Source organism: Annulohypoxylon truncatum (assembly GCF_022578515.1).
Source record: "Annulohypoxylon truncatum strain CBS 140777 unplaced genomic scaffold F4807scaffold_4, whole genome shotgun sequence".
NCBI classification, from domain to species: Eukaryota; Fungi; Ascomycota; class Sordariomycetes; order Xylariales; family Hypoxylaceae; genus Annulohypoxylon; species Annulohypoxylon truncatum.
This window is the reverse complement of record NW_025953790.1, coordinates 181,414-192,783: the sequence shown is the minus strand read 5'-3', so window position 1 is coordinate 192,783 and position 11,370 is coordinate 181,414. Positions and strand designations below refer to the sequence as shown.

The 11,370-nt window shown below is 50.0% G+C and overlaps 3 protein-coding genes across 3 annotated transcripts; 1 reads left to right on the top strand and 2 right to left on the bottom strand.

Moving 5' to 3' along the window:
* The first annotated feature begins 84 nt into the window (after positions 1-84).
* Positions 85-4,019, top strand: F4807DRAFT_257107 (uncharacterized protein). The gene is made up of 6 exons (XM_047994449.1): positions 85-958; positions 1,010-1,633; positions 1,688-1,998; positions 2,063-2,270; positions 2,321-2,413; positions 2,466-4,019. The coding sequence occupies exons 1-6, from the start codon at positions 361-363 to the stop codon at positions 3,740-3,742; spliced, it is 3,111 nt and encodes a 1,036-aa protein (XP_047857794.1). The 5' UTR covers positions 85-360; the 3' UTR covers positions 3,743-4,019.
* F4807DRAFT_257111 (uncharacterized protein) lies at positions 4,020-6,114 on the bottom strand. Its single transcript, XM_047994450.1, has one exon. It carries the CDS (start codon positions 5,875-5,877, stop codon positions 4,297-4,299), a length of 1,581 nt encoding a protein of 526 aa, XP_047857793.1. The 5' UTR covers positions 5,878-6,114; the 3' UTR covers positions 4,020-4,296.
* Positions 6,115-6,540: 426 nt separating this feature from the next.
* F4807DRAFT_257095 (uncharacterized protein) lies at positions 6,541-9,700 on the bottom strand. Its single transcript, XM_047994448.1, has one exon. The coding sequence runs from the start codon at positions 9,136-9,138 to the stop codon at positions 7,024-7,026; it is 2,115 nt and encodes a 704-aa protein (XP_047857792.1). The 5' UTR covers positions 9,139-9,700; the 3' UTR covers positions 6,541-7,023.
* Between the last annotated feature and the right edge of the window lie 1,670 nt (positions 9,701-11,370).

The following is an 11,370-nucleotide window of genomic DNA, read 5'->3' as shown; positions in this document are numbered from 1 at the left end:
AATCAATTTTCATTGGCCAATTCATTAACGCTGGCGGGGTTGGAGCTTTTATCGATAGTCGAATCGCCATGTGCAGGGGCTAACACGACGACAACCTACAACTTACAACCTTGGAAGCTTTGCAATGAGCTATAAGCTCTTTACTAAACAGAGATGACTTGAATGGATTCAAGTTACGACCTGCTTTCTTCCTTCATCACTAGGTTCTTTATAGTTCCTTATGGGCCTCATCGAGTAGGTACTCTCACTAGTTTGACATGTGCGAGATCCACCAAACGATGGCAACTATCAATTTTGGTCAATTCTCATGATCACCCGTCTTGGCTCTTTATGAGCTAGTAGAGGGAGGTCTCTCAAATAATGTCACAATACAAATCTTCTAAGATGGATAGACCGGAGCCAGGCCTTATCAAGTGGTCCCCGAACCCAAACTACAATACATTCCTCCATGTCAATCTACAACACCGAGTCGTACAGCTATACGAGCCCACCGGCCATGCGCAGCCGGGCAATTTCCAATTCCATAAGACATCCAAGTATGATGAGATACCTCCGTTGACCACGTACGACTGGTCTCCCGCTCATCGCGGACTCGTTGCTATCGGGACAGCGAGTGGTACCGTGGATCTTATAAACCTCCACAGCGATTCTAGCGCTCACCTTGAACTCCCCATAAGGATTACACGTACTTGCCAGGCGGTAGCATTCAATACGGGCACTCTGCTAGCCGTCGGGCTGGAACGTGTGCGAAATGATCAGTGTCTCAAAATCTTCGACGTAAATAAACTTACGGCATTGGAGTCTGGGGCTACTTGGGAATCCCTCGAGGGTTCGATGAACCCGGTAATCGGCTTGGAGGCTAGTATTTCTATATCAAGCACCAAATTCTTCGAAGATAGCCCTCAGGTACTAGTTGCCGGTATTAAAAATCAGGGTATTCGGATCTACGACCTACGAGGTAGAGATTATCTTGGATAGTACTCCTGGGACCTTGCTAACTAGTCTAAAGATCCACAAGGCGCAGTAATAAACTATGCGACCAAGTGTAACAACAATTTGGCAATTGATTATGCGGACCAGAACTACTTCGCTTCGACTTCCTTAGACAAGCCAGGCTTAGTAATCTGGGATCGACGTGCGACCTCGAGATCGTCTTCCTCTCGTTTCTACCTCGACGCTGTCGATACAGACGAACTACCATGGGGGGCTGCTCTCAATATCGATAGGGCAATCGACGTCAAAGATGCCAATTTCCAGGACAGGGGATCGTTGACACGATCGGTACGCTTCTGTAGAGATCGCAGCGGCTTGATTGCTGTCCTCTCCCGAACTGGCCAGCTCAAGGTTTTAGACATCAAAAAAGAATTTATCCCTTCTGACGTGCATCCTAAGGATAGCCCCGAAGTCCTCGAGGTCAGGAGATCCTACGAGCTAGATATGAGTTATGTGAGAGATCGGAAGGATGAGAGAATCGTCTCATTTGATTGGTTGAATCTTGATTCTCCCGCTTTGACGCCACGAGCAATAGTCTTGCGAGCCAATGGAACTTTTGACATTCTTGAGAAACCATCCTACACGTCGGAACATCTGTTTAAGATGATACCTTGGAAGGCGCCTCACCGTGGACTAGAAGGTAAGCCATTCTGTTATATGAGTATGTACTCAGTCAGTACTGATTCGTTTAAAGGGGGCTATAGCTATCACTCTCTGATGAGTTTCGAACCAGCGCAGTATTCTGATATGATTAGTTCACTTAATATCGACAGGGCCTTTGAAGATATGCCCTTATTTGGAGTCGACAAAGGATCTCCCCACGCTATAGTACAGGAAGCGTTATTGTCTCCTGCACCTACTGACGATCCTATATATGATTCAGAGGCCAGCGATATAGAACTCGCGGAATCATTCGCAAATGCCTTCAAGATAGCCGATAAATTACGAATTTTGAGAAAATATTCCAAGGAAAATCTTGAGACTTCTAAGAAGCCTGATGATAAGGTACTGTTATTCCCATTAACAACACTATATTGCCCATAACTCTTGACTAACCTGCGTTTGAAAGCTCAACGGGCTGCCATCAAATAGAGAGTTACATGAGCGACTACTCTCATCAACACTTGACACAAAAGGGTTCCCTAAGAAAGCACAAGTGATCCTGGACCACCTGATGCTCCTTCGTTCTAAAGAGAAATATCTATTTGATTATGTTGCGAATAGGGACATCGTTGCCGATGATCCATGGCTAAGAGAATTATGGGGTTGGATTTCCAGTATGGATCTCATTCCTCGACGTATTGCATTTACATGCTAATAGATTTAGGGGCTGACGAGGCTGCCTATGACATGGGAATGGTATCCCAAGGAATCGATCTGAGTTATATGGGAGTCTGCAACATATGGAACGGCGATCTAGGTTTGTTACAAGAATAATTTCCATTTGGAGCGAAAATTAATGTGCCCTATAGGACTGAACGGTTCGGCAAGGCTATTAGATGGTACCAGGCCTCCAGATCTTGCGGCATGGGAGCGCTGCCTGCAGGAAATAAATCGGAGATCAAGACAACCAATATACGACGGCGTCGAGACCAAAAAGCTTCCACAGCGATTAGCTGCCTTACGGATCTGTGGATGGGGTAGATCGCCCGATGAAAATCTCGGCGAATACGCGGATATGCTGCCTTCTGAGAGAAATTCCTTATGGCACACCATGAGAACTGCCCATGCTCTTTTTGAAGGCGATTTCGACAAAGCAGTCCAAATACTTAGGGAAGCTAGCGCGGAGTATCCGAATCTCCTATTTGTCTCTTTGGCTCTACAGCTCAAAAGCCAAGAGGATAAAAGTATCAGCAAACCACGATTAAACTTCGACGACACGACCGCTTCTAACACAGATCCATATCTGAGAGCTATATCGTCTATCATCGCAACAGATAATTGGGAATACATAGCAGATCAAGAATCATTACCTCTTCGTGAGCGTACATTTGTGGCGCTTCGATATTTCGACGACGCCAAGCTTACTCAGTGGCTCGATAAAGAGCTCAAGAAAGCGATAGAGACGGGCGATATCGAAGGAATCGTACTCACGGGCATAACAGATAAGCTTGTGGATATTTTTGCAAAATACATCGAAAAATTCAACGACGTCCAGACGGCTACCCTGGTTCTATCCATATGCTCACCGAAATACATCAACGACTACCGATGCCGCGCGTGGCGCAACGCGTACAGAGCCTATCTCCAGCGTCACAAAGCCTTCATGCAACGGACCAAGTTCGAGGTGGAAAGCACGAAGAAAAGCAAGCGGGGAGGCATCCCTACCATCACGCCACCCTCTAGACAAATCGCCCTGCGCTGCGTGTACTGCGACGCCGAGTACGAGCTTTCGAAGATGGGCGGCGCGGCCCTTCCGTCGACCGGCAAGGCCCAGCAGACGGCGGTTAATCCGCTCACGGCGACGAACATCAACGCCGGCGTCAGCTGCCCCAACTGCGGCCGCCACCTGCCCCGGTGCGTCGTGTGTCTCGAGGTCGTCGGCGTCCCGCGCTCCGATAAGCCCGAGGCCTCGCCCGATCCGCAGATCAGGGTCGCCGCAAGGTTTCCCACGTTCTGTCTCAAGTGCGAACACGTGCTTCATCTGGACCACGCGAGGCAGTGGTTCGCGAGACATGTCGAGTGTCCCGTGCCTGAGTGCAGGTGTAGGTGCAATTTTAGGGCGAATCCGGAGTTGAATTATCGGTGATTGGGGAGTGATGTTTATGGAAATGTTATGTGTTATGTCTTGAGATAGTGGCTGGTATACTTGCTACTGGTTGCTACAAAAGGTAGTTTTCACGTTACTACGAGTTCGGAATGTTCTATCTCTTCTAGAAAGCAGGTCGATGGGCAGTTTGCATTCATAGCTCGATATTGTTACGCTTGTTCTCTTTTTAATCCAGTTCTTTGCTACTGCCCGCCTCGTACAACCCTATATCATGGATTATATTGCTTCCCTATACTCTCTTTAAATGCGATTCGTCTCGTCACACGGATAGATATATAGAAACCAACCAATCGCATCGCCATCATACGCATTACGATTAGTTCACTCTTATCTTATTATCATTACTTAATCATTAGTACGCATGTAACGTATCGCTCTGAACGCCGTTCCGGTTTCGTATCGTATCCTCTCGTTTCCCATTATGCCATCAATTTGACTTATAGTACACAGTATACACCTAAGGTACACAGATAGAAAAGGTAGGTAGGTAGGTATAATAGACGTGGGGAAGCAGGTAAGGTGACGATAGTAAATCACGTAGCCAGCTTCCACAACGGCACGTACGCCCGCGCCGCAGGCGTATCATCGTCCTCGTCTTCTATCGCCCTATTCGTGCGCTCTATCCACTCGTCCTCCGCCCGCGCCGCGTCCTGCTCGATTTGCGCCATCACCGCTAATTCGGACAGCATATCGTGGACGAGAGCCCGACACCCGTCTACCATGCGAAGTAAGCTAGAACGCGACTCTAGCTCCGAGCCGGTGTCCGGGGGAGAATCGTCGATATCACCTAAATCTCGTAGCGCAACACGCCACCCCTCGAGCTTGCGCTGAAGACTGACACAATCGTGCTTCCAACCCGCATCTAGCTCGCCCAGGAACAGCACCTCGTCGCCCTCGACCAGGACATCGACGTTGTCGCTCCGCTGCGCGGTAACAATGGCCGCCATGCGCTCGGCCCAAACTTCGAAACCGGCAACCACCCGCGCATACCGCCCGCCCGGCTCCCCGAGCTGCCACACCCCGTTCAGGACCTCGTCCAGGATCTGTATCTTCTCCTCTAGTCCCAGCCCGTTTCTGGTGCCGGGATTCCCCCATTTCGCGAGCGCGGCCACGTTCCGCGCCTCTACGCCCCGCCGCTCGAGGCCGAGCAGGGCGTCGTTGTCCTTGGCGAGCCGCGCGAACCTGTCGCCGAGCTTTTGGCGCGCGCTGGCGTGCCACTCGCCGTCGACGGCGGCGGCGTCGCGGTGCAGGAGCGAGAGCTGCAGGAGCTCCGTCTGCAGGCGGCTCGTCTCGGCGGATATGGCGACGTTCGCGGGGAGCTTGGACGGAGAGGGGGGCGCGAGGAAGGTCGAGGTTAGGGGTTTCGGGGCGAGCGATTTGGCGGGGCTGTAGTGCTGCTGATGGGTGTTGAAGGCGGGGCGGCTGGCGAGACCGGTGGTGGGTGCGTGGGATGGGGCCTGGGTGCTGGTTGTCGTGGCGGAGTGAGATTGGGATGTTTGGCGTGGCCGGGTTTGCGAGCGCGTCTGGATTTTGGAACTCGTTGTGATCGTGCTTGCGGGCGGACTCGTCCGGCCGCCGGATGAGGTCGTCGTGACGGTCCCTTGAGATACTTGAGATACCGGGCGAAGTGTCGTGGCCGGCGTCAGGCTCGTTACGTTGGATTTCGCTCGTGTGTGGCCCGGTCCCGGTCGGGTAGCGACCGCCGTTGCGGGTGGCCCGCCAGAGGATCGCGGTCGACCGGTCGCGGTGCGGTTCGTCGAAGTAATTGGCGGCCTGTCACGATCACGAGTAGAGGCTGCTCTGCCCACGGGTTTCGTCGCAGTGTTTCCGCTGCTATCTGTTCTTGTGGATGAAGTCCTGGTGTGAGAATTGGATACGCTTCTACTTATAGTCGAGCTCGTTGCTCTAATTCGCGAGGCGGCGGTAGATGAGGAAGCTGCCGCGCTCGCTGCAGCCGACCGTGTGGTCATCGCGGGCTTCACCGGTAGTCGGCTAGGCGAATGTCCCCTAGCCTCGCTCCGTACCGAGGGACCGTCCCTTTTGCTGACATCGTCTTTGCCAACTGTCGGTTTACGAATTGACCGTGTGCGGCCTAAGCCGGTTGAGGATGACATAATAAGGACCTATAAAACAAAAAAGTTTCTTTTATTTAGGTGAGTATAAGATGTCGGGTGTTTGGTGTTTCGGTTAGGATTAGGGGTCTTTGTTTCTTATTTGGTTGTAGTATTTGATTGTATTTGGTCCCGTGCACGCGACTTTAATTGAATTCGAAGTTACCATGGTTCCTACCCTAGGTGCACCTTAGTGGTGGAGAGATGGATAACCTAAGCTCTAGTCCCCACTATCGATTACCCATAGGGCTTAAATTCGTCGTACCTGACATACAGAGATCCCCGCTAATTAGTAGCCAGTGACAGCTATCAATATGGATTTGGGCAGTGACAGAGCTGAGATGGGTGGTTGCATGAGGCGTCATTAACGTTACGCCTTCCACTTGATATATAACGGGTATTACCTAAAATCACAAGCTATTTTGTAACTACACCTGGTCTCTGTTAGATGGTATACCTACAGCAAGTAGGTCTTTCCTACGAGATTCGCATGTCTCGGTATTTAGAATTAAACTTTCGGGTAAGAGATCTGTGGGGAGATAGACGAGAAGGTGTTATAGATGAAGTAATATAAAGTTTAAGGTTACCAAATGTTGGACTAGGAACTTCAGAACTTGGCGGTTTAACTTCACATTTATCTTCACATAAGATCTTAAGCAAGAACAGTTGAATTATTGATCACTTCAATTCATTTATAGCAAAAGGTATCATCGTCCGGCTTCAAGCCAGGAATCCCCATTGTGCTCTTTCCATTTGCCTCCTTTTTCGTAGTATGTCCCCTATTCCTCAAAAGCATAGGATCATGGCCTATGAATCCTATTCACGCCATATATACATCGATCAATGGTGATCGCATAGTGGTATCATCGTACCAATAAACGCCTCAGTCCGCATGCAAAGCCCCCCCTTTTTACTCTTTTCTGGCCATAATCCTTCAAGAATAGAATAGACGAATCGTCGAGCATAGAGAGTGTTTCTTGTATAGAAAACTTCTGTACTCGAGATACGGTGAATGTCGAAAAGGAAAAACCGCCAAGGTAAATTCGAAGTGTCAAGAAAAGTCGAAGTAGAGAAATGGTAGTGTACGAAGTCGATGTCAACGATATGCGGCATTTGAGCCGAACATAACAGCCCGAAAAAGGAGATGGTTTAGGCAGCACTCGTTTGCTTCCCTTTCTCACGGCGCTTCTCCTCGATCTGGTCTGTCTCCATATTCTGCATCAACGCCCGGAGGTCGGCCTTGTAGCGGCCCATAAGTCTCTCGTGACATCCGTAACACACGCGCAAATTACACCAGGAACAAGTCTTGCGCGAGTTGGTGTCCTGGACGCTACATGTTTGACACGCCAATGGATAGTTGGAGTTCTTAACCGGAACCCATTTAGAATGGCGCACGTAGCAGTTGTGATGTTGAGAGGTAATAGGAGGAGCTTGCCAGACAGCATCGGTCGGCGCAAAGTTCTGACTAATATTTCGAGGGAAGCGAGATAGCGCCTCGTTCACTTTCTCCGCATGTTCCGGGGTAACGTTCTCCATAGACTCGCCAATGTCACTGAGGTTGGTAGCGTGCATATCTGGAGAAACTCTACGGTAAGGCTTGCGATCGGCCGCCATCAGATTCGGCGAGATGCTGGGTTCGTTCAGCGCCGTCACGATGTTGAAGAGCTCAGGCTTCTTCATCGGCTCAATAGAGTCGGCCGGCATCGTGGTAGTCATCTCGATAGTTGGGATCGGTTGCGGTTGCGGTACTACCCTAGGTCTCACGGCCTCTTGAACATCATGAGTGGTCTGGGGTGAGCGCAACGATGAGTTGCTTCGCGCAGATCGTGGGTGACGTGGGAGTCCAAGGTTCTGCATTCTTAGATCGGACGAGCTTCCCTTCTTATGGACCTCCGGTTTTTGGGTCTCGACAGGACTTCCGACGGGTCGGCGCGAAATTGACTTTTGCGCGGACTCCTTTGGGGGAGGTTCCGGCGACGCGGTAGCCGGGCTAGGCGCATGGACAACCGTCTCAGCTGGAGTTCTGGATGCATTAATAGACTGCTCCACCTTGGGCTGATCTTTAATAGGAGCGGCGGGGTTCATCTCGGGTTGCGCCTTAGACGCAGACTTAGCCAACTCATCCTTAGTTCCGGTAGAGCTGTTGGGCGTTTTAGCGAGTTTCTTAGCATTTTCGCTTCGGGTGGTGAGCCCCTTGAGCTTTGACGAAAGCCTGTGCATCTCGTCTTCTTGTTGCGGTTCAGGTTTAGTTGGCCGAATATTCCTTCCGGGAAGTGAAGCGCTTCTGGGAGGCAACGGAGAAGTGGTGTTGCTACTTGTTTGTGTAATTGGTGGTGGTGGAAGAAGATCGGTATTGGCGGTGTTAGCAGCTGGAGGCTGTGAAGTGATTGTGGATGCGGTAGAACCATGTGAATCAGCTAATTTGAGCTCCGGGACGAGCAGGCTTCGGTCTGACTTGACTGACGCACGCCGACGCCAGATCTCTTTTCTCGGTGGTGAATCACCTACGGGTTTAGGTGTCGCTGACGCAGGGCTTCCATCTTGAGTACCAGATCGGGGTGGTGCCGGGAATGAATCTACGGGCCGGGAACTCGAAGGCGTACCCGGTCGAGTTGGGTCTTTCAATGGTGGCGGCGGTGGGAAGTCCGCTGCTATTATCTCATCCGTCACTGACGGCAGCTCATCTGCGTATGGATTGCTTGGAAGTACCGGCAAAGTCTTTGACAGCGACTGTTGGGGATCATTCATTCCCTCCCGTTCGGGTGAATTTGATGGTTCGCTATCCTTTGTGAAGACACTGCCTTGCGACGACCGCTGAACAGAGTCCGACGAGGTATTGGAATAGGCCGATAAGAGACTTGATATGGAAGAGACGCGCTTCATCTTCTTAGATTTCGCAGCGCTAGCCCCAGCCACCGGGGCTGGATTTGCAGGCAGTCCCACCGGCTTCCTTGGAATAGACCGAGTCTGCGTTTGCAAAACAGTGGGTGCCATTATATTAGTGTTGATGGTGTTAGTGGGAGGCAGCGAGGGTAGAGGCGAATTCAAATCCGACTTGATACTTGGACTGATCTGGCTGATGCTGGTGTTGGTCCTTACGCTAACACTATCCTTCCTGGGCGGGAATGGCGAGTACGTCGAAGATGGAGGGTCTCGAGAAGCCTTCGGTGGCTTGTCATCTTCCAACTCTGGTGGAGGGGCAGGCAACGCTTTTGAGAAACGCGAGCGACCCGTCTTAGGGGTTTGGAGGGTAGGACGGTCCATGGCTACGTATTATCCTGGATGCGAGGGGATAAGAGGGTCTGATAGGAGAAAGGGGTGAGAAGGGCGAAACAACATGCGTTGTGATACCAGAATGACGGAAGACACTTCGTAGTCGTCTACACTGCCCGATCATTTCGTCCGATAAGGTCGAGGAAAAAGAGACGGGGGCCTGCAATCAGGGTTGCAGATGTAATAAGTGATATCCCGTCGAATCGGGGGTGGGTTCACCAAGCGTCTGCCAGTACCCTTGACCTGATCCTGCTCTACGGTTTTGGCGTACTTACTAGTCTAGGGATGACAGCGCATCTGATGCAGGTACCGCGCTCGAAGGATCCACAAGGAGAGTATCAACGAGCCGAAGAGGAATGACTTTCTGCATTTATGGGGTCCTAACGTTGTTTTTTAGAGCTTCCAACGAGACTTCTGTTGGATTGAACAAGGAAGGGAAACAAGGGGAAAATGGGAACGGGAGTCTGTTGTGCTGATCGAGAATAACCCTAGAGGCCTGGAGGCCTGCTCGATCTGTTACGTATGACCATCAACTGCAATATGCGAATCCTCTCGCCTCCCTTCATTGAACAGGGCCGAGTAGCGAATCTGCACGTCGCGTTAGCCCCTCGTGGAGATAGACCCTTGACCGGACGTTTCAGCCACAGGGTCATCTCGAAGAGAAGGTGATCTACTTTTAATTGATTGATCGATACAGGGGGCTAAGTGGATACCTTTCGCGGATTTTTTTCTTCTTTTTTTTCATCCTGCTGCTAACGATGCTGTTGATCTTATTGATGCTGTGAATGAACGGTATTGGTAGGTTTCATCTCTTATTAGATGAAAACATCTTGAAAGCATCTTACTATATAAAGAAAACTATCAAGATATTAACGATAATATATGAAAACCTCAAGGAGGAAAGTGGTAGAGGCAGATAAGATGGAAGAACCTTGTTATCTCACTCGGGTACCTGCACTCGCGTGGAGATCTCGAAAATAAGTCTCATTTGAAGGTCTTACCACCGAACTGCAGTGAGTTCGAATAAGACGCGTTTTCGGGAATACAGCCACGGCATTTTGCAGGAGCCGATACCTGCTTGAAAGGCTCAAAATAGGTTGAGGCTGTGCCGTGCCGTGGAAGTCGTCTGCAAAAGGCATCTGTGAAATGTACCTGCTCAACACGCGTCGGCTCCGTCCACGAAGTGGGTTCATTGGGCTGACCATAGGACCGATGTGACCGATAGTTCGTTACTTCGAAGCATGGGTAATCCCGTCTTTGGCATGGGACGAGCCAGTGGGGACATGGATAGAAATCAATATGTAGCATTATGTCCCGGCTTGGAAGACCTTACCTATCAGAACTTCACGTGTAGGCACCTTCGAAGTTCGGAACAACCGGAAATTCGCCTGCGCGGTATTGTAGGCAACCAGGTTATCCTACAAGTTGCTCGCGAATCAAACTTTGAAGAAGAGCGTTATTCCCTTGCATCCGGTCCATTGCTTCCGGAACTGGTACGCATTACATATCGAGCGAACGAACAGTTAGCTATGAGTGTCTATTTGACGTACACGCATCCAATACACGCGTATGTATGCATTTACATATGTATGTATTAGATGTCTGTACATAATATTAGGGCTTATCGCACAGACACGATCGGAATGAACTTCTGACGTTAGAGCTTCAGAGTTTGGCAGAATCTTGGAAACCGAGAGTCAAGTTCATGCGAGGATGCTATTTTAGAAAGCCACGTTGATCGGCGGTCAATGATCTTCAAGAAGCAAGTGGCTTTTCCAGCTAGCGGCGATTGAGCCTTCGGACTGTCGGAGTGAAGCACAAAGTCGCTGAAACAAGAAACAGAATTCCTTGAAAACTTCAGCTCTCTTCTGCCAGTCTGCTAAACTCAAGTTGTGATGTCAAATTGTCTATGATTATCAGGGGGGCATTGGCAAAAATGGGGCAAACCAGTCACTGTTACGGGATTTAGGTAGCCTTTCCGGTTCCACTGGTCCACTAATGCAGATCACAGACGATATGGACGATAGCGTGGTTGTGATCGAGATGTTCCGTATGCACGGGACGAGCTGGACGAAGTCAACAATGATTTCATGAAGACTGGGATAAACCCAAGTGATTGACAATACTCATTATACAGTCATTTCGATATATTTTTCTATCTATTTGTTTACATTTTACTCATCTTAAGAAGCGAATGTTTCTTACCACAATCACATTCTCTCA

Excerpts from the sequence above, each read along its gene's own strand:
- F4807DRAFT_257107 (XM_047994449.1), top strand. The coding sequence starts at position 361 with ATGTCACAATACAAATCTTCTAAGATGGATAGACCGGAGCCAGGCCTT. Across the intron at positions 959-1,009 it reads TCGGATCTACGACCTACGAG|ATCCACAAGGCGCAGTAATA; the intron begins GTAGAGATTATC and ends ACTAGTCTAAAG. Across the intron at positions 2,271-2,320 it reads ATTATGGGGTTGGATTTCCA|GGGCTGACGAGGCTGCCTAT; the intron begins GTATGGATCTCA and ends TAATAGATTTAG.
- F4807DRAFT_257111 (XM_047994450.1), bottom strand. The coding sequence starts at position 5,877 with ATGTCATCCTCAACCGGCTTAGGCCGCACACGGTCAATTCGTAAACCG.
- F4807DRAFT_257095 (XM_047994448.1), bottom strand. The coding sequence starts at position 9,138 with ATGGACCGTCCTACCCTCCAAACCCCTAAGACGGGTCGCTCGCGTTTC.